The sequence below is a fragment of the Peromyscus leucopus genome, chromosome 5 (genome assembly GCF_004664715.2).
Source record: "Peromyscus leucopus breed LL Stock chromosome 5, UCI_PerLeu_2.1, whole genome shotgun sequence".
Lineage (NCBI taxonomy): Eukaryota > Metazoa > Chordata > Mammalia > Rodentia > Cricetidae > Peromyscus > Peromyscus leucopus.
This window is the reverse complement of record NC_051067.1, coordinates 14,209,561-14,233,676: the sequence shown is the minus strand read 5'-3', so window position 1 is coordinate 14,233,676 and position 24,116 is coordinate 14,209,561. Positions and strand designations below refer to the sequence as shown.

General features: G+C 48.4%; 3 protein-coding genes across 4 annotated transcripts in view; 1 reads left to right on the top strand and 2 right to left on the bottom strand.

The window, feature by feature from the left end:
• LOC114689526 (non-histone chromosomal protein HMG-17-like) overlaps window positions 1-4,180 on the bottom strand; it is a 4,916-nt gene extending 736 nt beyond the window's left edge. The window contains exon 1 of the mRNA XM_037206434.1: window positions 4,133-4,180. Coding sequence (XP_037062329.1) covers window positions 4,133-4,180 — 48 coding nt within the window. The remainder of the gene's footprint in view (window positions 1-4,132) is intronic.
• An 8,077-nt stretch (window positions 4,181-12,257) lies between these two features.
• LOC114689504 (elongation factor 1-gamma-like) lies at window positions 12,258-13,731 on the bottom strand. The gene is given in 2 exon segments (XM_028863833.2): window positions 12,258-12,988; window positions 12,990-13,731. Coding segments are annotated over 2 exon segments (1,317 nt in total). The 5' UTR covers window positions 13,668-13,731; the 3' UTR covers window positions 12,258-12,349.
• Window positions 13,732-23,300: 9,569 nt separating this feature from the next.
• Ippk (inositol-pentakisphosphate 2-kinase) overlaps window positions 23,301-24,116 on the top strand; it is a 68,840-nt gene continuing 68,024 nt past the window's right edge. Inside the window, exon 1 of one of the 2 annotated variants that reach the window (XM_028863828.2) lies at window positions 23,301-23,554. In XM_028863828.2, coding sequence (XP_028719661.1) covers window positions 23,474-23,554 — 81 coding nt within the window. In that variant the 5' untranslated portion in view covers window positions 23,301-23,473. The remainder of the gene's footprint in view (window positions 23,555-24,116) is intronic. The other variant, XM_028863827.2, reaches the window with a different exon arrangement.

Sequence of the window (24,116 nt, the reverse complement as noted above, 5' to 3'; positions counted from 1 at the left end):
GTGTGCCACATGCTCAGCTTCCACCTTAAGCATTCATATATATATATCACATATATGCAGGTGCCCACAAAGGCCAGAATAGGACATGGGGAAAGGGGGGATTGGAGAGATGGCTCAGTGGTTAGGAACATCTGCTGCTTCTGTAGAGCCTAGGCTCAGTTCCCAGCACCCCCAAGAACTGGTGGTTCACAACTGTCTGGGATTCCAGTCCCAGGGATCCAGTGACTTCTTCTGGTCTCTACGGCCCCAGACATACAGGTGCTATACATGCAGGTAAAACACTCTTACGCATAAAATAAATAGGTCTAAAGATTAAATAGAGTGTGGTATTATACCTGTAACTTCAAAGTTCAAGGTCATCCTTGACTACATATTGAGCTTAAGGTCAGCTTGGGACCCCATCTCAAAAACAAACAACAAGAGAACCCAAACAATCATTTGACCTTATATTCAAACCTATACTATTTGATTACTAAGGTTTGTGACAGTTGAAATCAAGTGGTGATTGTCAGTTTTGTTCTTTTTTTTTTTTTTTTTTTTTTGGTTTTTCGAGACAGGGTTTCTCTATGTAGCTTTGCGCCATTCCTGGAACTCACTTGGTAGACCAGGCTGGCCTCGAACTCAGAGAGATCCGCCTGCCTCTGCCTCCCAAGTGCTGGGATTAAAGGTGTGCACCACCACCGCCCGGCGTCAGTTTTGTTCTTAAAGATCACGTCATCTACTCTTTTTGTTTTCATCACTACTTAAGTTTTAAAGTCAACTAGCCAATTTCTGCGGTGTTGTGCCGTGAAAATTGGTTACATCTATGTTTTAGCACAGACAGCATAAAGAAGAAATGCTGTATTGTATCACTGCTCAGTTAGTACCATTAATTGAGAGCACACTACAAATGAGCCAGGTGTGGTGGTGTGTGCCTCAGTCCCAGCTACTTGGGAAGCTGAGGCAGGAGAATTATTTAAGCACAAGAGTTTAAGGCCAATCTAGGTGACCTAGTGGGACTTCTAGAGAATAGAAGAGGGGCTGGAGAGATGGCTTAGAGGTTAAGAACACTGACCACTCTTCTAGAAGTCCTGAGTTCAACTCCCAGCAACCACATGGTGGCTCACAGCCATCTGTAATGAGATCTGGTGCCCTCTTCTGGACTGCAGGCAGAACACTCACTGTATCCTCACTGTATACATAATAAATAAATCTTAGAGAGAGAGAGAGAGAATAGGAGAGAGAGCAAAAGAGGAAGAGGGGGAGGGGAAGGGAGAACTGGAGGGGAAGAGGAGAGGGAGGGGAGGGAACCCCCAGCTACCATGCTCTGTATGCTGTCCTCTGGCTACAGGGCTTCCTCACCCTGGATTCATGGGTTCCTTTGTCTCTCTGTTTAGCAGGTGGCTGGGGAGTCAGTCTCCAGCTGCTTGGGGGCATGTCCCTGACGTGCACCTTGGCACATGTGTCTAAGTACAGTGGGTTTAACCCTTGCACCACAACTGTTGTGTAAGAACTGTGCCTGTGGGAACCCTCTTGTGCCCTCCCTAGCCCCAGTGTCATTGAATCCCATCATTCCTCAACCATTTCCCATTAAACTTGATGCAAGTGCCCATCTCCCCTCCTGGCCTCCTATGGCCTCTGTGTAGCTCCATGTGTGATGATTGACCTGCCTCCGGACCTTTGCATCTGTTCCTCTCTCCCAAAGGTCTTTCTCTTGACTACTCCTCCTCCTCCTCCTCCTCCTACTACTACTACTTTCTCTTCCCCTTCCTCCTCCTCCTCCCCCTCCTCCTCCTCCTCTTCTTCTTCAACTTCTCTATTGACTCTTTGGGAGTTTCACATCATCCACCCAATTCTGTTCACCTCTGGGTCCCTCCCCCATATCCTCCCTTCATCCCTTCCACACCCCCCCACACACATAAGGAAACAAATCAAAGTAAACAAGCAAGGGAACAAAAGCAAACCCAAACCCAAAACCAAACCCAAACCACCACAACAGAAAAATCTCTCTGCTTCTCGTTCTTTCCTGCTTCTCCAACACCTCTTCGTTCATCTTGGTGGCACTGGAGGCTTCAGTGTGCCATAGAGTATATCTCTTTGTCCCATCAGTTTTACTGGTAAATGTTTATTGCAATGAGTCACTGGTCTGGTTCAGGGCCTCTGGCTCCTGGTACACCATCATCACTAGATCCTCTCTGGAACTCCTCAGGGATATCCTGTGACTGGCACAAGTCTTGGAGATCCTGCAGGTATCAGTCCACAGGACCAGTCCCTTCATGAGCTCCAGCAGGTCCTAGATGGGGTAGATGTTGGGGTAGGTCAACCAAAGGCCCAGCTGTGGGCCTGGATGGTAGCCAAACTGGTCTTGACCTCCTCTTATGGGCCTTAGTTCTTCTGACCCTCTTTCCCATCCTAGCTCCTTGACGACCTGCTCTGGCCAGTGTGTGTCTGCTCTCTGCTGTGTGCCTCAGAGAATTGAATTTTCCTTTCTGGAAAGGTGTATACAATTTCAATTGTCACAACTGGCATGGAGGTGGCTGCCGGAGTCTAGTGGGTGAATGCCAGGGACACTCACTGGTCATCACCGTCTGCATTTCCATCTGTTCCCTGTACTCCATATATGGAATAAGAGGCTTAATGTCAGGAAGTAGCTTGTACGACTGTGAGAGCTGACAGGTCGGAGGACAGCTGAAGGTGTCCAATCCAAAGGCTGCAAGCTCTGTGGGGTCTGCATTTCAGTTCCAGCAGTAGGGCAGGAAAGGCCCAGGAGGCAGTGTTAACCTTTCTCAAACTTAGGTTCAGACTGAGAGTTGAAGCCCCTCCACTGCTTTTATTTTTTTGTTTTTTATCTTATTTATTTATTTATTTGGTTTTTCGAAACAGGGTTTCTCTGTGTAGCTTTGCACCTGTCCTGGAACTTGCTCTGTAGATCAGACTAGCCTCGAACTCACAGAGACCCACCTGCCTCTGCCTCCCGAGTGCTGGGATTAAAGGTGTGCGCCACCACTGCCCAGCACCCCTCCACTGATTTATGCAGTGCTACAGTGTGAATGTTTGTACCTCCTAAGTGTATGCATTCAAATCCTGACCCCCCCAAGGTCATGGTATTAGGAGGTGGGAACTTTGGAGAAGAGATCAGATCATGGGTTGGGAGCCTCATGAACAGGACCAGTTTCCTTTAGAAAAACTTGAGGGAGCCTACTCACCCTCTGGGCCATTTGTGGGCACACAGTAGGTGCTGTCTGTGAGGAGCCCTGCCCATCAGGACTTCCATTTTGGACTTCAGCCTCTGGAATTATGAGAAATCAATTTTGTTTATAAGCTGCCCTGCCCCCACCTGCAGTGATCGACGCCGCAGCCTAGGCAGATAATACAAACCGCTGCCGGTTTAAACACCAGCTCATCCAGAAGTACCTCATAGGCGCCCCATGACCTAGGTGACACGTTCAAATAACCCTGACAGCATCCTACAAAAACCACAACACAATTCTCCAGTCCAAATGTCAGGATGTGAGACAGAGAAGCTCTGGTCTAGGGACGGAGTAGCATTTATTTCGATTCAAAGGTATGTCCAGGATAAGTTCTATGAGACAGCATCGGCTTGCTTGCTTTATTTGTTTGTTGTTTATTTTTATGGTACTAGGGATTAAACCCAGTGCCTTGATCATGGTAAGCAAGGTAGGCAAGAGCGCCACTGTTGAACTACACTCCAAGGCTCCTCACGTGTCCTGCTTTAATAGGTATTGTCATGTTGTCTCCCAGAAAGATTGCTCCCAATGAGCTAATTCTTTTTTTTTTTTTTTTTTTTTTTTTTTTTGGTTTTTCGAGACAGGGTTTCTCTGTGTAGCTTTGGGCCTTTCCTGGAACTCACTTGGTAGCCCAGGCTGACCTCGAACTCACAGAGATCCGCCTGGCTCTGCCTCCCGAGTGCTGGGATTAAAGGCGTGCGCCACCACCGCCCGGCGAGCTAATTCTTTATAGTGTCTAAATTGCTGAGAATGGTGGCCCATGACTAGAATCCCAGCATTTGGGAAGCAGAGGCAGGAGGATTGCCGAAAATTCCAAGCTGGCCAGGGCTACTCAGCAGGATCCTGTCTCAAACAATGTAAAACAAAGTAACAGTGTATGAGAGAGTGTATTGTCTTTGTCTCACCATGTGATGGTTTATGTTGATGGCCAACTTGACGGGGTCCAGAATCATTTTGGAGACATCCCTGGGCAAGCCGGTGAGGGGTTATCTAGATTAGGTTAATTGAGGTAGAGGACACACCCGGTGTGGCCTGCACATTGCATGAGGTAGGAGGGTCCAGGACTGAACCGAAGGAGGAAGGGTGCCAAGCACCAGCATTTCCTTGCTCCCTGCTTCCTGACTGCAAATGCAGCCTGGCCTCTGGCTCCTGCTGCCTTGCTGGAGCGCAGTCCTCAGACTGAGCGCCACAGCTTGCCTTTGGTCAGGTATTCCGTAGCAGGAAGGTGATATATAACTAATGCCCAGTGTGAAGTGTTTGTGCTTTATTCTTCTTATCAGAGAGACACGTAATCAAGTCTTCAATCAGCAAATGCCAAAACTATGTCACACCTTAGTCTGAGTTGATACTTCTGTGCATTGTTGCTTTTTTGAGGCAGGGTGCCCTGTCGTCCAGGGTGCCTCGAATTCACTATTAGCTGAGGCTGGCCTGCTTGCACCTCCCAGAGCTGAGATTGCAGGTATGCGTCACCATGTCAGACTGGGTTAGCTGTCTCCTAATGTTTCATGAGGCAGTTTGCTGACTGCTGACATAAGCCACTGAGTCATGAGTGTTCATTGTAAGTGACTTTGCTGGCGCTACATATTGGGAGAGGCTGAGGCTGGTAGCTGCCCTGAGTTGTCCAGTGGGACAGTGGGAAGGGATGTCTTTTCCTTGGAGTGGAGTCTCCCCAGGTCCCAGACCTCCTCATGAAGGCTCCTGGATGGGGAGGTCCCTCACAAGCAGCCCTAAGCTGGCCACCTCCTTACTTCCCTCTGCACTCCCTCACCTTTAGCTGGCCTGCTGAGGGACTTCATTTCTCTTCTTGGCCCTGCAGAAGGAGCATCTTTCTGGAGCCAGATGTGGCTGGGGTAGCCTTGCTTCCCCTTAGTCCCAGCCTGAAAGCATCCCATAGCTCCGTGTCATTTGCTTTTAAATGACTCCTGCCTGTGCCTCCCACCGCTGGACACTTGCCAGCTGTTCTCCAGTGTCTGGAAACTACCTCGAGGCAGCCTGGGGGCTGTGGCGCCACGGTTCCTCCGCAGAGGCAGCTGCTCTCACATGCTGGCTGTTTCTCTGAGGGACAGTGGGTTATGACTGCTGCTGACCCAGCCTGCCCTGCAGCATTCTCCTGCTCTTCGTCACTCCGCCCACAGCACTTGCATAACCCAGTGACTCAGGGACTCAGGAAATTTCCAGTCTTCTGATTTGTAGTCATTGTTCCCATCGATTGTCCCAAAGGCTGGGCCTCTCCCTCCCTCACCCGTGTGCGTAGGTGACTGTGCTGGCCCTGCCTGCTTCCTGAGTTCCTCCCTAGATAGGTGTCTCAGTGTTCCCTGAGGAAGAGAGAGGTGCTCGGTCCCTTTAGCCAAGCCAAGGCTATGCCTGGTGTTCCAGGATCCTCTCCAGGGCTTGACCCCACCCAGCCCATGCTGCTGCTGTACAACTTTGCTCCTCGCTCGCTCGTCAGAGGTCCAGAGTTTGATTCCCAACAAGTTGGTTGATTCCAAGTTGGGTAGCTCACAACGGCTTTTAACTCCAGTTCCAAGGGACCCAACACTGTTTTTGGTTTCCATGGGCATGTGCACACACACATACACATAAAGAAAAATAAAATATTTTAAAAAGATCTCTGTTTCTGACTTTCAGAGTCCCATCCTTAGTGGACTCCCTCCTCCCTGCCCCCTGCTGGTCCTGCCTCATAGTGCTCCTACCTCCTGGATTCCTCCTGTCATGCTGTCACTTCGTTAGTTTAGGGATAAGTACTCTTCTAAATGTTCCATTAGCAACTCTGGCCACGACTGAAGGACCATGTGGACATGTTCATCCATCCTCTGAACATCAGCAATGCGTGTGAAAAGGCATTCATGCCCCAAAGTGAGAGTGTAGTTCCATCCACCCATTCACCCATCCATCTGTCCATCCACCCATCATCCATCCATCCACCCACCCATCCATCCACCCATCCATCCATCCATCCACCCACCTACCCACCCATCCATCCATCCACCCACCCACCCACCCACCCACCCATCCATCCATCCACCCACCCACCCATCCACCCACCCATCCACCCACCCACCCATCCACCCACCTACCCACCCATCCACCCACCCACCCACCCACACATCCATCTGTCCGTCCATCCGTCTGCCCGCCCGTCCGTCCGTCTGCCCGCCCGTCCATCCACCCATCCATCCGTCCACCCATCCACCTGTCCATCCATCCACTTTCTACCGTCCACCCATAAGCCCACTCCCTTGTTCTTTTGTATTTGTTTTTTGTGGCGCTGGGGTGGAACCCAGGGCTTTGTGGAATTACCCTACCACTGAGTGACACCCCCAGACCTTACTAATTTTGATATTTGAGAAGTAAAACATTAGAAACCAGGTTCCCTGTATACTTGTACCCTCATTGTGAATTCAGGACCTTACCACGTCAATCAATAGTCAAGACAATCCCCGCCAACATGCCTCCAGGCCAACCCGGTCTAGACAATCCCTGTTTTAGATTTCCTTTCCATTAGATTGTGTCAAGTTGAGGAGACTAACCACAGTTCTCACAGCATCAATCATGGGATGGGTTCATGTGGCCCTGCAGAACCATTAGCGACTGGGTGGATTCTGGGAGCAGGGAGTCATTATTTAAGTTGCACACCCACTGCTGACTCCACCAGGCTGCAGTAGATAGTTCCGAACACGTGTTACACAAGCAACCCTGCTTAAACTAGTCACAAAAGAAACAGATGTGGATGTGGACCAAGGATTTGGAGGGAGGTTGGCAGGATGGGAGGGACGGACATCAGAGAGACAATCAGAATGCATGTATACATTATGAGAATGTCAAAGAACGAACATGATTTAATAAGAGAAGAAAATAGGTTTTCTACATCTCCCCAAATAAATTCTACTGTGCTTGTGTTTGTTGAGATAGGGTCTTGTGTCACCAGGGCTCTCCTCAAAAATATTTATTAGGGACTAACCTTGAACTTCTGATCTTCATGCCTCCAAGTCCCAAGTGCTGGAGTGGCAGGAGTGTGCCACATGCCCAGGTCAAACTCTCGCACTGCACACATCTCCCAGCAGGGCAGGACATTTATTTGGATGGCTGCGTGCACAGTGACACTTACTGCTCAAGTCTGTGGCTTACAGAAGGCCTCGTTCTTGTGCGGTGTATTCTACAGGCTTGGAAAATGCATGGTGACGTGTGCCTGCCATTACAGTCCCACAGCGTGCCACCACCCTTCTTGCCATTCTCAGTCCCTGGCAATCACCTGTCTCTACTGCCTCCATAATTTTACCTTTTCTGCGTGGTAGAGCTGGAATCACAATGTGCTGTCTTTGGGGGCTGGTTTCTGGACTCAGTTCCTTTGAATTTTCTCATAGCTTGGGACATTCAACTCTTCCGCACTAGCTCTCTGTGTGGACGTGGCATCTGATAATGAGATCCCCACTGAAGGGCATTGATGGTCTTCATATTTTGTCAGTTATGGACAAAGCTGGTACTATGATCTATATGTCATTTTGTTGTTGTTTTATTTGGGTTTGGTTTGGTTTTTCAAGACATGGTTTCTCTGTGTAACAGCCCTGGCTGTCCTGGAACTCACTTTGTAGAACAAGCTGGCCTCAAACTCACAGAGATCTGCCTGCCTTTGCCTCCTGAGTGCTGGGACTAAAGGTGTGTGTCACCATGCCCAGCTGAGGATGTGGAGTTTCACCTCATTTTCAAAAACACCAAGAAGCACAGATGTTGACCACATAGCAAGATCACATTTGTAAGAAACTGATCTGTGACTTCTGTCTAATGTGACCATTTTTTGGCGTTCCCAGTAGCCATGGTGGTGGTGGTGTTTGGGGAAAAAAATTTTTTTTTCTGTTCTCAGAGATGTGCAGTGGTGTCTCATTTTTGCTTTAACTTGTAATTCCCTTCTGGCATTTGATGATCACCCTTTCATCTTATGCTAGCTGTTTGTTTTCTTTGGTGAAATGTAACTGGAAGATTTTCTGTGTCCCACCTGGCCCCGCAGCAGCTTATAAAATAATCACTCAGAGGCTTAATATTAATTACAAACTGTTTGGTCTATGGCTCAGGCTTATTGCTAACTAGCTATTACATCTTTTTTTTTTTAAGATGTATTTTATTTATTATGTACACAAGCCAGAAAAGGGCACCAGATCTCACTACAGATGGTTGTGAGCCACCATGTGGTTGCTGGTAATTGAACTCAGGACCTCTGAAAGAACAGCCAGTGCTCTTAACCACTGAGCCATCTCTCCAGCCCCCTAGCTATTACATCTTAAATTAACCCATTTCTATTCATCTATGTATTGCCATGTGTCTCGTGGCTTACCTGTGTTCTGTTACATCTTGGTCCCCCAAGCGGCTCACAGTGTCTTCCCTGACTCTGCCTTTCTTCTCCCTGTATCTTTGCTTGGATTTCCTGCCTGGCTATGGCCTGTCTTGCCATAGGCCAAAGCAACTTCTTTATTTACCAATGGTAACAACACATATTCACAGCATACAGAAAGACCATCCCACCTCAAAATGTCTCATTAGATCCTTGGCCATTTTTTATTTATTTATTTTTTTTGGTTTTTTGAGACAGGGTTTCTCTGTGTAGCTTTGAGCCTTTCCTGGAACTCACTTGGTAGCCCAGGCTAGCCTCAAACTCACAGAGATCCACCTGCCTCTGCCTCCTAAATTAAAGGTGTACGCCACCACCGCCTGGCCATGATCCTTGGCCACTTTTAACTTGAGCTGCTTCTGTTTTTATTGCTGAATTTTTAAGCGTTCTTTGTGTATTTCAGACAGCAGTCTTTTATCAGTTTGTCTTTTGCAAATATGTTCCCCTACTCTTTGGTTTTTCTTGTTCTTTTGAAAGTGTCTCTTGCAAAGCAAAATATTTAAATTCTAGCTTTTCATTATCTCTTCTACAGATTGTACCATTGATGTTTTATTTAAGAAGTTATTAGTAGGCTAGGTGTGGTGGTGCATGCCTTCGATCTTAGCAGTCAGGAGGCAGAGGCAGGCAGATCTCTGTGAGTCTACATATGGATTTCCAGGACAGCCAGGGCTACATAGTAAGACCTTGTTTCCAAAAAAAGGGAGGGAGTGGAGGTTGGGAGGGTACGGGACAGGACACAAGTTATTGCTGGGCCAGTGAGAAGGCTTATCAGGTAAAGGTATTTACCCCCCAAGTCTGACAACTTGAGTTCAATCCTCAGACCCCACATTGTAGATGGAGAGAACCAACTCCCACAGGTTTCAGGTTGTCCTCTGACCCCCCACACATGGGCCCTTGTCTCCTGCAAAGTAGATAAGTAAATGTTAAAAAAGAAGGGAAGATTTCTGAGATCTGTCCATCTCGACTGGGCAGGGTAGTTCATATTGGTAATCTCTGTAAACAGGAGACTGAGGCAGGAGGATTACCGTGAATTCCAGGCCCACCTGGGCTACAGAGTGAGACAATACCTCAAATCAAACCAAACCAACCAAAGAAACAAAGGATTTGTCCCTCTTTCTGCCTACTCTGCCCAGAGCTTCCTGTAGCCTCAGCATAGTGTTCAGACTTTAAGTTCCTGGTGTGGGAAGTCCAACATTCTCACCATTTATGAGTCTGATGTTAGCTGCCTCCCCAGCTCAGGGTTTCTCTGGGTAACAGCTATGACTGTCCTGGAACTCGCTCTGTAGACCAGGCTGGCCCCGAACTCACAGAGATCCACCTGCGTCTGCCTCCCAGAGTGCTGGGATTAATGGCGTGCACCACCACCGCCTGGCAGTTTGCTGTTTCTTTAAAACTGGATCTTGCCTTTTAGTATGATACATACTTTGTTGTTAAAGTTCAGTCACGACACACTGGGTAAAAAGAACTCCAGTAAGGAGGCCTTTAATGATGTGAAGGGTAGGGAAGGGAGACATCCAGTAGTCCTGGAGTTGGCATCTGTCTTTTAGGGAGCCTGTGCCCTGGGCTAGGTAGAGTCCTCCCCTCCCTTTCTGTCTGTCTGTCTGTCTGTCTGTCTGTCTGTCTCTGTCTCTCTCTCATGGGTTCTGGGGCTTGAACTCGGGTTTCTCCCACTGCTGAGCTGAGCCATTTTCTCAGTCCCTCACTAGTACTTTTCAGTTTTCCCCTCCTCAGATGGTCAGGCTGGCTGTTTGCCTTCTCCCAGTTCAGTGGGCTGCTGTGAAGAAGTTCCTCTGAGGTCAGGCCTCTGGAAGAACACAGCTTTCCTTTTCATAATGGCTCCTTCTCCTTCCTGGAGGAGGCAAGAACTGGGCAGTCTATAACCCCGCCCTGCCCCAGGGCTTCCAGCTGTCAGGAGTCCACACTAACAGCTGTCTGTCAATTACAATTCAGTGGATTTCCTATCCAGTGCCAGGGTTTGGGTGACAGTGTCTCCTGGCAGCCTTCTTCTTTGGTTGACATGGTTCTCTGCTGGTTTCTGGGCTGTTTTTGAAACAGAGTATCACTAAATAGTTCAAGGTGGCCTGACCCTGCAGTCCAGCTTCAGCCTCCTGGGTGCTAGGATTACAGGTATGAGGAGAGAGCTGGTAGGCTCACTTGCTCATTCTCTCTTTCTTTCCTAACATTCCTTTTCTTTTCTTTTCTTTCTCTTCCTTTCTTCTTTAATTTACTTTTTTTAAAGAATTTTTTTTTTTTTTTTTTTAAAGCTGGGCAGTGGTGGCCCACATCTTTAATCGCAGCCCTTGGGAGGCAGAGGCAGGTAGATCTCTAAGTTCGAGGCCAGCCTGGTCTACAAAGTGAGTTCCAGGACAGCCAGGACTATACAGGGAAACCCTGCTTTGAAAAAAGTAAATAAATAAATAAATAAATAAATAAATAAATAAATAAACAAAATATTTTTTTGAGATTCCTTCCCTTTCTTCCTTCCAAACCCTCTCTGCCCCCCCCCCAAATTCATGGCCTCTTTTTCTTCTTTTTTTCTTGGTGTGTGTTTATTTATGAATATACAAATCCACCCCAGTGTGTTTTCATGGCTGACCATTGGCTTTAGAAACCAGTTGGTGTGCCCCTCGCTGGGGAAGACTGTTTCTCTCTCTCACAGCAATAGTTGCTGTAGTTGGTTGTGTAGGCCTTATGACTTCCCTGTTCCACGGTAGTATGTATGTCTGTTGGTGTCCTCTTCGCTCAGCTCATGTTTATGTAGCCACGTTGGTGAGACTTCATGGGTACAGCAGCTCTTGACATTTCTAGGAGACACAGTCTCAGGACAAACTCCCTGTTCCTCTGACCCCTGCAATCTTTCCATCCCCTCTTCTACAATGACCCCTGAACCTGAGGGGCAGCAGTTCTGTTGTAGATGTATCAGTAGGGACTGGCCTCCACAACTCTGCACTTTGATGGGTTGTAGTTGTCTGGAATGGTGTCTCTTGCAGAGAGAAGTTTCCTTGCTGAGGGGTGAGAGCTACAATTGCCTGGCTGGACCCTGGAATAGGATGTCTCTCTCTTCCGTCCCCCTCTCTCTGACCCCTCCTCCCTCCCTTTCTTCCTCCCCCACCCTTGACAGGGTCTTGTGTTGTAGCCCAGGCTGGCCTAGGCTTTATTGTGATCTTCCTTAGTGTTTATAGTGCTGAGGTTACAAGTATGTGTCCCTATGTCCATCTTCTCTTTTTAATCTTTACTAGATAAAATTTGTGAAATATATAGAATTCTGTAGGTAGAAAGGATATAGAGACAATAGCAACTTCCTGTTTTACTTTACTGCCTACCCTCATTTACTACTAGGACATAAAAGTGTGCCAACATGCTGTGGACCCCTCTAGAAATATTCTAACGTATAGAAATATTTGGTTGTCTATATATTTGAGTTACGTTATAAGGTTTGATACAAATGGTGGCTGCATACATGCATAAGTACCCTAGACTTCACATTTTCTTTCTTTTTTTGTGTGTGAGGTGTTAATGTATCTTGAGCTGGCTTTGAATTCTCTATGTAGCTAATAATGAGCTTGAACTTCTGATATTTCCTTTTTGACTTATGTATTTTTCTATTCTTTGTAATGGCTGCAAAGCCCTCAATACCTAATAAGTTCTTTTTTTTTTTTTTTCAATGTTCAGTTTCCTTTAATGACCCCCATCTCCCTTGAAGGGTAGGTGCAGGCAGCTAGGTGACGGCAAGGCATGTTCACTTGAAGATCTTGCCTTGATTGACGGCTTTGCCCACATGCTGGAAGGCCCCCTCCCAGGCAAAGTACTCTCGAACCAGGGTCTTGGTCTCCTCACTACCAGGATCCAGTTTCTGCCATGTATATGACTCGTAGTCCACCTGCCAATCTGGACTCAGCGGAAAAGCAAGCTCTTGGCCTCGGAAGACCCAAACGCCAGAAATGGAGCTGCTGTTGTTGGTTCCAAAGAGGATGACACTAGCAAAGGCATTCTTCCTCAGTTTGTCCAATCGCTGGAACATTCCGGTGATGAGGTTGCAACTCATAAAGGTCTGGGTGAGCTCTTCAGGGAAGCGGTACTCGGCATACCAGAGGGACCAGCCATCCTTATCAAAGTGCTCCCAAAAATATGGCAGCGCCACAGAGAGGGTGTCCTCATTGGAGTACTTACGCTTAAACTCATCCAACACAAAGGTACTCTTGGGCAGATGAGCGAAGGGGTCCTTGGCCTTGGGCTCAGCAGCCAGTGCCTGCTCACACTCATCCATCTCCTCCTCAGGAGCTGGGGCAGCAGCCTTTTTTTCCTCTTTCCGCTCAGCCTGGGGGGGCTTCTGTTTCTCTTCTCGTGAGCCCTTTTCTTTCCTTGGAGTATCTTTTTTTAGGCTGGCTCTCTGCAAACTTCTTAGCATCAAACTGGGCCATCTTCTCACACAGCTTCACTTCCCCCAAGACTGCCCTGAACTGGGGCTGGTTAATGCAGGTGAGGAACCATCGGTTGGTATTGGGGAAGGCCTGGCGAAAAGAAGGCTCTAAGACCTGTTTGTAAAGCCACAGAAGGGTGCAGACAACTGTGATATCAGCCAGCGTCACTCGCTCACCCACCAAGAAAGTCCTTGTCTTCAGATGAGTGTCCAGCAGCCCCAGGATCCGCCTCACCTCCTCTTTTGCATTTTCAGTGGCCTGTTTGTTGTGGTGCATGATGCCTAAGGTGGGGAACACCCAGGTGCTGGCTGGAGGAACAATGTCACTGTCAGCAAAGCTCACCCACTGCACCACCTGAGCTGCTGCCTCTGGAGTACTTCCCCGCAGGTCCTCGTTGCTTACGTAATAGGCGATGGCATTGCTCTCAAACACACAGAATCCGTCATCACCCTCAAATGCTGGAACCTTGCCAGCTGGGAATTTTCTGAGAAATTCAGGGGTGCGGTTGGTTTGGCCAAAGTGGAAGTGGGGTGGTGCGGAGAGCACGCGGACCTGAGCCCCACTGTACTGAGCAGCAATGAGAGCCTTGAAGGCTCTCCAGTTTTCAGGATATGTGTACAGGGTCCCAGCCGCCATGGTGATTCCGCAGAGAAAGGGGGTGGGGCTGTCGGTGCTGCCGCAAAGTAAGCCGCCAGGGAGACGAGGGAGGGAGGAAGGGGCCCTAATAAGTTCTTAAACCCAGTTACAATGGCTACTACATTTGTACATGAGTTTGCAGGAAATAAACATTCTAGCCATAGAGCTTCCATCCGTGGATTCTCTCCTCTCCTCTGTTTTCTCTGCTCCCCTTCTTGAGAAAGTGTCTCCTGTAGCCCAGACTGACCTCTGGGTTGCCAGGCAACTGAGAATGACCTGAACTCCTGATCTGCCTACTTCCTTTCTCCAAAGTGCATTACCGATATGGGCCACCACACCCAACTGACAAAACTTTATTACAGGTATGGTACTTAGGACTGTGGATATAACTCAGAGGTAGAACATTTGCCTAGTACATGTTAGGCTGTAAGTTAGATCCTCAACATTGTAACTTGAAAGGGCCCATGAGGTTTGAGCATGTGTTCTGAGGGGTGAATACAAAAAGAAACTGAATTTCCTTTCTAGTTCCAGTTGTGTGCACTGATGCACATGTACTTATACTCACGCCCAAAGTCATACACTTTATTTCTCTCATTTGTTTTACTTAACCATGGACTGGTATCTTTCAAGTCAAAACAGAATGTTTGCTCACCGTGCTGGCTAGTTTTATGTCAACTTGACATAAGCTAGAGTCATCAGTATGGAGGGAGCCTCAGTTTAGAAAATGCCTCTATAAGATTGGGCTGTAGGCAAGCGTGTAGAGCATTTTCTTAATTAGTGATTGATGTGGGAGGGCCTAGCCTTCCTTGGGTTGGGGCCATCCCTGGCCTGGTGGTCCTGGGTTCTATAAGAAAGCACGCTGAGCAAGCCAGGTGGAGCAAGCCAGTAAGAAGCACTCCTCCATGGCCTCTGCATCAGCTCCTACCTCCAGGTTCCTGCCCTGTTTGAGTTCCTGTCCTAACTTTCTTTGATGATGAACTATGGTGTGGAATCATAATCCAAATAATCAATCCCTTTAGTCCTTTAGACCAAGTATTTTTGGTCATGGTGGTTTCATCACAGCAATAGTAACCCTAACTAAGACACTCACTTATTATTTTTAAGAGCTTTATGAGTATTCTGACTATGTTGTAGTTCAGTGATTGTGAGGCTCATTGTGAATTTGGAAGAATAGTGAGTGTCAATCCTTGCTCTGGGTCTCACACTAGGATGGATTAATGACAGCCTGATGCTATACTGAAGTGTCCCAAACTGGGAGTCAAGTCCTTTTTCCATCATTCCCTTTTTTTTTTCTTTGTTTTTCCCCGACAGGGTTTCTCTGTGTAGCCTGGCTGTCCTGGAACTCACTCCGTAGACCGGGCTGGCCTCAAACTCACAGAGATCCACCTGCCTCTGCCTCCCTGAGTGCTGGGATTAAAGGCATGCACCACCACCGACTGGCGTTTCATATCTTTGAGCACTTGAGAATTTTATAGGATGTATTTCTAGGTATGGAAGTGATAAGTCTGTTGAGATAAGCATTACCAGCTTAACATATTTTTTAAAATTTATATATATATATATATATATATATATATATATATATATATATATGTGTGTGTGTGTGTGTGTGTGTGTGTGTGTGTGTGTATGCACCACACGTGTGCAAGATGCCCTTGTACCCTCCGAGGCCAGAAGAGTGCACCAGGTTCGTTAGAGCTAGAATCACAAGCAGTCATGAGCCCTCTATAGAGGTGTGGGAAGATAACCCAGGTCCTCTGCAAGGACAGGGAATGGTCTTCACCTGTCTCTCCAGCCCCAGCTTCACCAGTTTTAATATTTCCAAATGACCTCCAATGGTATCATTCTCCATCCTCAACCAGAGCATGTGAAAGTGTGTGTCTCTCTCTACCATATGTGGAAAAATTATGAAAGATTGTTTTCATGGCTGGGCTGTAAATGGGTGGTAGTAGCACTTGCCTATCACGAGTGAAGCGAAGCTCTGGCTTCACTGCAAGAAATTTCGTTTTTTAATTTTGCTTACCAAAAAAAAAAAAAAAAAAAAAAAAAAAAAAGGTGGATGTGGTGGTGCACACCTTTAATCCCAGCACTTGGGAGGCAGAGGCAGGTGGATCTCTGTGAGTTTGAGGCCAGCCTGGTCTACAGAGTGAGATCCAGGACAGCCTGGACTACACAGAGAAACCTTGGGTCGAAAAACAAATCGTTTTTGCCACCTTGACATATAAGAAAAGATACTTCACTGTATTTAAAGATTTTATCTGTACTCATTCACTTATCTGTGTGCATGTCTGTGTGAATGTATGTACATTGCATGTATACACGTGTGCATGCTGAGGCTGGAAGTGCAGGTGTCTTCTCCCACTCTCTGCCTGTTCCTCTGAGTCAGACTCTCTTTCTGAACGCAGGGCTCACATTTTAGCTAGAGTGAAGCCGTCAAACCCGAGGGATCCTCCCGAGTCTACCCTGCTTAGAGCTGGGGTTACAGGCGTTTGCAGGGAACACCCAGCTTGTTACCTGGTGTTGGAATCCAAACTCTGCCCCTCATGGTTGTAGAGCTCTTAACCCGAGACATGTCTCTGGTCCCTACTTCATGATTTTAATTATTTAACTCTGAAAGAAGCTAACAATGCATGCTTTGCTTTTGTAAATGAAGATGGTAGGATTATTTTAGATTTACAAAAACATTGAGTAGGGTGGCAAAGTGACTGAGCTCCACGTGAAGTCTGCTGCCAAGCCTGAGGACCTGAGTTCGAGTCCCTGGAACCCACATGGAGGAGAGCGAAGGAACTCTTACCGCCTTCCCTCTGACTCGCACACGTGCACGTGGCCTCTCTGTACTCCCCTCCCCCAGTAAGGCAGACATTGAAGAAAGTTAATGGGAAGACCCTGTGCGGTTCCTAAATACCCCTCATAGCTTCCCCAAAGTGAACATACAGACCTGTGGTCCACTTGCCAGAACCCATCGGTGCAGTCCCGTTAGCCGAATTCTAGATTTTCTCTTTTTCCTATCGGTTTTGTCTTCTTTCTTCTCCTGCTGGTTCTGCAGTGCTGGATCCAGCCCCAGGCCTTTCCTGCAGGCAGGTGCTCCGTGTCCTCTGCTCTGCACGGCTTTTCAGTGTGACTGGGAAGATCTCATTCCCTTTGATACTTTTCTCTCCTGTCCAACCACTTGTTTCAAACATAAAAATGGAAAGTGCTGCTAACCAGTGTTGGGGATATAAGCAGGACTTGGAGGGATAAGCCAATCCAATCCTATTGCTACCTGTGTTGCTCACACTCAGCGTATGCTACCATATATGGTCAGCGTTTACTACCGTAACAAAGCACCCCAGGCTTGTCAGCTCAGCCAGGGGTTTCTCACAGCCCTGGTCATGTAATCACGGTGTTGACATGGACAGGCTCTGAGGAGCCTCCTGCGTTCTGCTGTGCCAGAGAGATGTCAGAATGCTTTGAGTGTTCTCTTAAGGACACTTAATCTCATCATAGGGCTCTACCCTCATGACTTCCAAAGGACCCCTCTCCAAATACTATCACATGTTAAGTTATGGCTCCAGCATATGAATTTCCAGGGTACAAAACAGTCTATGCAAAACTCCCCTCTGATGATGGACACTTTTTACTTAGACACCACCAAGCTCACTGTGAGAGGTGGCCCAGCCCATCCTAACATGCTCTGCTATTGATCTGAACTCAGTAGGTTTGTCTTCTGTGAATGAGAAGAACTCTCTTTTAAGGCAGGCTCTCACTGTGTATCCGAGGCTGGCCTTGAACTCGGGGTCCTCCTGCCTCCACTTCTCAGTTGCAGGGATTACAGCTCATACCAGCACGCTCATCCACTAGGAACCCTGAAGTAACTTGGTGAATGCCTTACCCATCCTTGCAGCTCCATAGCTTCCCCCTTTGCTCCTGTCCCCTGAGGTTCCCACCTCTGGCTCTTCCATCGCTTCACGGAGTGCTTCTCTCTTCACTCATTTCGGTGCAGGAGTGAGCTCCAAGCCATGAACCTGGACCGCACCCTGTGCCTCCCGAACCAAATGCAGGGGGTGGTTTTTATTCTCCAGGAATGTAATTCTCAACTCTTCCGGTCAGTATCATGAGACCAGGCTTGATAGTAGGCGTGGAGGACATTTAAGTCAGACTGCATAAGCTGAATAGAGGAGAGGTGCTTTCCCCACTGAAAAATGTCAGTGTTGTAATGAGAAGGAGGTATGGGGCCAGGCCGTGGAAACAACTGTTCACTCTGTGCCTTTGCTGAGATGTGGCTCTCCAGCTTGCCTGCCCTTCAGACAGGACCATTCTCCTCTGCAAGGCCCTCTCCATGAGTCTTCTTTCCATGAGTCTCTTCCCCTGCATCCAATGATGCATCAAGGTGAGGAGGGGGGTTTGTGTGGTTTCTGCAGACACTGTCGGTGGAGACCTTAAAAGCAATCGCAATGAAAACATAATCTGCTTTTTGTCACAAGCATACACTGCAATTGTAAGTCGTATCTGTCATAATACTCACTGGAAAAAAAAATCAAGATACACAGTTTTCTCAGAGTCGTGAGGTTTGCTCAAGGAAGTGTCTCAATGCAGCACACGGAACTGCTGCTTCTGACTGCACACAATGCTCTTTTCACAGGGAGTTGGGAACTCAGTCATGTTCACGGTCCCCAGTCTTCTAGGGGTATGGGACAACCTAGATTCTGGGAGCTGTCTTCTCATTGTCCTGTGCTTGTCTCTTCTCTGGAGTGGCTCTTCTACCTCCATTTCTCAACTATCCTAAACAACCTCCCACCACCTTCCCTGGGGTGAGGTGGGGGTCCTAGTATCCTAGAAAAAGATGCTCAAAGTCACCTCATTTTCCTGACTCACTGACCTCTTTTCACTGCTCTCAACCTGAGTCTGGCCAGAGGTACAGCGGTGCCTGGACCAGCCATTCTCGGGTTTTCTTTTTATGACTCCATGTTGTGAAACGCAGCCCTCCTGATATAACATGGGTGTTTGCACCTTAATCAGAACAGTTTGACTACCTGCACGAGACAGTAAGAAGCCTGGCTTGTTGACGTTCACACACATGTGTAGAGTGTGGAGAAGGATCATTAGACTCTCACCTCTGATTATAGCCGCTCCCTCCTGCATACCACACTCCCAGTTATAATTCTGCCCTAGATAGACAGAGTCTGGGGAGTATATGGGACAGAAGGTTAACTGAAGTAGGGGGTGCGGGGCGGGGGGATCCATCTGTGCAGCTTTTAGGAGCCGTTAGCCATGCCAGGGTGGGACTTTCCAGTGGGCATCTGTTTGGGAGTCATCCATGCTTCCCTAAGTCCAGTAAAGCCACTGGACTAGATGGGTAGGTCCTTTGGTCAGCTGCTACTGTCCTATCTGGGATGAATGGATGTTTGTTCTTGTCTTCCTCAGAAAAACTTAGGCAGCACTTGGTACCCAGACAGAGACAGAACAAAACTAAGGGTGAGTTTTGGAGGAGCATCTGCAGGGGCCTTTCTGTAGGGTGGCACAACACGAAATGGAAGCTAAGCTGTTTGGGGTGGCACTTGTCCCAGGGGCAAGTCCTGCAGCGGCTCTCCTCTGGGAGGGGTGGGGCAGTATACCTCCTTGTTGTGGCTGCATTTGCATTGTTCCTGCTGTGAGTGATAAAATATGCAAAGGAGGCTGAGCTGTCTGCCCCAAGGGAAAATTCATGGAGCAATCCTGGTGGTGCCATCTTCCCCAATGTCTTATGGGGTGGCATTCATTCTTGACGTGGTCCAACAGGGCTATATAGGGAGATCTCAGAAGTGACTGGCAAAAGGGAATCCATTGCAGATCCTGAAAGTAGCATGTATGGCATTTTTTATAAGAGAACCATGGTGAAGCTGTATTGCCCTTGCATGCAACTGAGGCCCAGCTCTCTGCCCAGAAAACTTGTCTGTTTGAAGAACTAACAGTGACAAAAAGACATCATCTCGTGAGCCTCGATCTGGTAGGTACACAAAGGAGAGGATGGTTTGCTATTTCTTACAGCTGGGGGATGGACGGAAAAGAGATTGTCAACCAAACCTTCTGGAATCCAAAAGTTGGAGCCCAGTGGGCAGAACTGAATCATGATTTGCATGGGGAGATGTGGTAAAAAGGCTACTGAGGGGACTAGATAGGACAGAGGTGGTATTGGGGCCCTTGTTCACCAGAGAGCTTAAGGAAAGTAATTCAGCAGGGGCCTTGGGACTGGTATAACCCTAGGATACATCATGATCTTTATGAGGTAGGAGGGGCTCTGGCAGATCTGAATGATTCCCCCCCCCCCCCCCGCCTCCCCCCCCCCCCCCCAGACAGGGTTTCTCTGTGTCGCTTTGCGCCTTTCCTGGAACTCACTTGGTAGCCCAGGCTGGTCTCAAACTCACAAAGATCCGCCTGGCTCTGCCTCCCGAGTGCTGGGATTAAGGGCGTGCGCTGCCACCACCCAGCAATCTGAATAATTTATACTGGCATATAAACTGGGTTCACAAAATAGAAACAATCAAGAAGAAATGAAAAAAAGAAAAAACAGGTCACTCAAAAGCACGTGTGGGAAGGTTTGTGTTGAGATAGAGTTTCTAGGACAAAAAGAGACAGCTAAATTCAGTGCTTGTGTCTCTGAAGGCTTTTAAGTCTGAGCAGGAGTTCACAGAGGGGTAAGGGAAGGCGTAAATGAGAGCAATGCAGGTGAAAAGGATTAAGCTTGACCCAGCACTGACAATTAGCTCCTCGGTGTGTGCTGTTTCTTTCTTTCCTGCAAGAAAGTGCTGTGGGGGTGGAGACTGTTTGCCCAGCCAGGCCCTTTCAATAGCCAGGTGTGGATAAGGACGAGGCAGCAGCCTCCCACTCTGCCCAGAGCCTGTCAGACCCAGGGAATTGGTGGGCATGGCAGACAGGTATAGCCACACTCCTCCTTGGCATCAGACCAAGGCAATTAGTGTGAGCCAGGTCCACTGAGCTCCTAGGTGGGGGAAAATGTAGAGTGGCCCTTTGGTAGCACCCCAGGATGAGGAAATGGGGTGGCTTGTGGATAAACACTAGATGACAAGGAGCTAAATAGGTTGTCCCCTCCCACCCACATCATTGTGTCCAACGTTGCTCTTTTGAAAAAACAGTTGCTACAGATGTTTGGGATCTTTTCATGCTGTTTTGGACCTTGCTTGCTAACTTTTTTTGGTTTAGAGATATGATCTCATGGGTCCCAGTCTGGTCTCTAAGTAGCCAGGGATGACCTTGAACTTTTGATCATCCTGCCTCCCCCTTTCTGAGTGCTGCAATTACTGGAGTGTACTACCAAGTCTGGTTTTTGTGGTGCTAGAGATTGTGCATGCCAGACTAGGACTCCACCAACTGAGCTACATCCTGAGCCCCTAACTTTTTTTTTTGTCTTAAGACAGTTGACACTTTCTTGGTGGGTCTTTAGAGATCTGCCCACCATCTGTAAAAGGACTTTATAATTCTAGCCTCTGAATATCTTACAGACTTAGAAAAGCATCTGGAGTGCAGGCAAGTGCACTTAAGGAGCAAGAGTGGGAAGTTATCCTGCACAAAGTGCAAGGACCATGCACAGCTGTGAAGTTCTGAGTTTAATGGTTGGATGACATGCAGATGATACCCAGTAAAGTGATTAAGAAAATCCTACAACAGCCTGTACCTGCAAGCTTTAAAACAAAGATTTTTGAAGGAAGGTAGCCATTATGGAGGGACAAGGACACTCCCAGAAACTGTAAGGTTACTGAATGAAAATCTCAGGGTCAGGGGTGGACTGTTTTCCTTTGATTGTTGGCCAGGGTGGTCCCTGGCATCCCAGAACAATGCAGGCTGTTGCCACTGCTGTTGGCTGCACATGGGAACTAGACGGTACAATGCTATTGCTGAAGATGCCATATGCTGATGGCAGGACATGCACAATTCAAGCGGGTTGAGCTGAAAGCCCCCATCTTGCAGACGGATGTTTGGAAGCACCAGGTGTTATGTAGGCCGCTAGGGGAGAACTGTCACAAATGGTCCTACTTATCTATGGACACCAGTGTTAAGGTTACCTGTGTGCCAGATAGATGTGCCCCTGGTACAATAATGGTACAACTAATGTCTGATTGTCTTTAAGAACTGCTCTGCAGGAAGGGACTCATGTTGGTACTGTAGGATAAAAGCCTTTACCTGGGGAGGTCATAGGGTCCTAGCGTGGCAATTACTTCTGTATTTCCAAAAATAAGTTAAATGGGTACGTGCCTGTCGGATAGTCTGATAAACATTTATGTTTATACCTATAGATGACTGAGGTGTCAATGTCAATTGTAGAGAGGATTCTTTTCTTTTCGTCTTTTCTTCCAGTGGGTAAGTTACTGAGAAGACTCAGCCCATCAAGTTGCAGAGAATGAAGTGGCTGTTGCTGTGACAGTGGTCTGGTACTCAGCCACAATGGAAGACAATGACCAAGCATCTCTGTCACCTCCCAATGCTCAGAGAACACAGCAGCAGAAGAGGGGGTGGAAAGAAAGCCCGAGGAAGACTGGAGTGCCGTGTACCCATCTTCAGAGCAACACATAGCCTTTACCTTCTTAAAACAGCCTCAGCTGCATGGGCTTTCAGGAGTATCTAAGGAAGTAGACTAACTGAAGGAGAAATCCATTTAGTTTTTAGAAGTGGAATAAATCTATTTAGGGTGGGACTTTTCTGTGGCACAGCTGTTTTGAGGTCATCCACACTAATGTAAGTTACACTCACCCCATGCTTCTCTAAGCGTCCCTTGTAAATTCATTGGTTCATCAAGGGTACAGTCACTTCTGTGGTCTGTTGTTGGTGCCCTATCTAGAGTGATCAGTTATTTGCCCAGTCTCCCTTGGAAAAGTTAATGCAACAACCATATATCTGCATTAAGCTTGATTTTCTTCACATACACCAGCTAACACAATATTCAGTACTGTAATCATCTTAACACAAGTGTGAAAACTATGTTTGTGACAGGATCTCACTATCTAACCCTGGTTGGTCTCGAGCTCATAGAGATCCTTTTGCCTCCACATCCTGAATGATGATGAGATTAGAGGCGAGCAGTCTTAAATCATTTTTAAGAGCATAATAAGTTCCTCATATAATCCTCAAGGCAGCTCTACTATGCGGCGTCATTCTTCCTCGCATCAAAGGATAAATTGCGGCCGTTGCTCTCCGCGACGGCGTCTACTGCCCCATCTGCATTTCTGGATGTCCCGGGGGCAAAAGCGCCACGGTGAGGTCCCCTCGCCTCGCCACATTTCCCGTCGTGAACTGTGGCCACCACCTGATGTCCCCCTCTGCCTTTGGGAGAGCCAATGAGGGTGCAGTTCATCCCACCCCATTCTACAGACGTGACAGCGGAGGCTCAGAGTCGCCCAGCGCCTTTCTATAGCCCACGAAGATGCAGTCGTGGCCATACGACCACGCGATGCGGAGTACATTGGATCCCGGGTGACAGGCAGCCTCCCGCCTCAACGTCCGGTACCAGATCCGGAAACCTCCCTTCCGGTTCCCAAGTCTGCGTTTCGGAAGTGAGTCACTCTGCCAGCACATAAGATGGCCCCTAAGCTCACCGACCGCCCCGAATATCGACGGTAAGGTGGGCGGGACCCGGAAGTTGCCCGGTCGGGGAATGGCGGCCTCTGGGGGCGTGGCTTCCGGCGCTCCTTGCTTGCAAGTAGCCGCGGCTTAGAGCGCAGGCGGCAGCTGACAGGCGCTTTTCTTCAGACGGCTGCGGCTGGAGCCCAGCGAGGCGGGCGGCCCCCTGCTCTCGTCCCCGTGTCCCGGCCCGCGAAGTTCCAGGGCGCCGGGGCATGGAAGAGGGGAAGATGGACGAGAATGAATGGGGTTACCACGGCGAAGGCAACAAGAGCCTTGTGGTGGCCCACGCGCAGGTGAGCGACCGGCGGGCAGCGCGGCTCCGGGCCTCACCGACGGCTCTGGCAGCCCTGTGCCTACTGCCTTCTAGTTCGGGTCGTGACTCCTCCTCCAGCTTCCGCTCAGGTGGTTCCCTGGTACCCCCCTCCCAGTATCCTCAGCTCCGTGCTCCTCCCGGCACCCCTGTCTCCGTTGGCCCCCTTTCCTCCCAGTGTCCCTTCTCGTCTCTCTGTCCCCTCGGTACTCCTTCCCACCCTCTGTGGGTGCCGCGTGGCCTCACGCTGTGCAGCCTCCGCTGGGATGCTCATCTTACTGCCAGGCCACGGTGGGCCAGAGGCCGAGACGGGGTCAGGGCTTAGGCAGCACTGACGAAGGTACCCAGAGTGCTGTCACGCTCCGCCTGGAGTTCAGCCTCAGAGACCACGGAGCTGCTGTTAGTTAGGAACGGGTGCTACCGCAGGTTCGCATCCAGATCATAAACTTCAAACGGTTTCTCCTGCGTTCAACTTGAAAGGGAGTTTCAGAAGACGTAGTGATTTCCAAGGGGGCGAACTTAGGGAGAGAAGCGAATGGATTTGT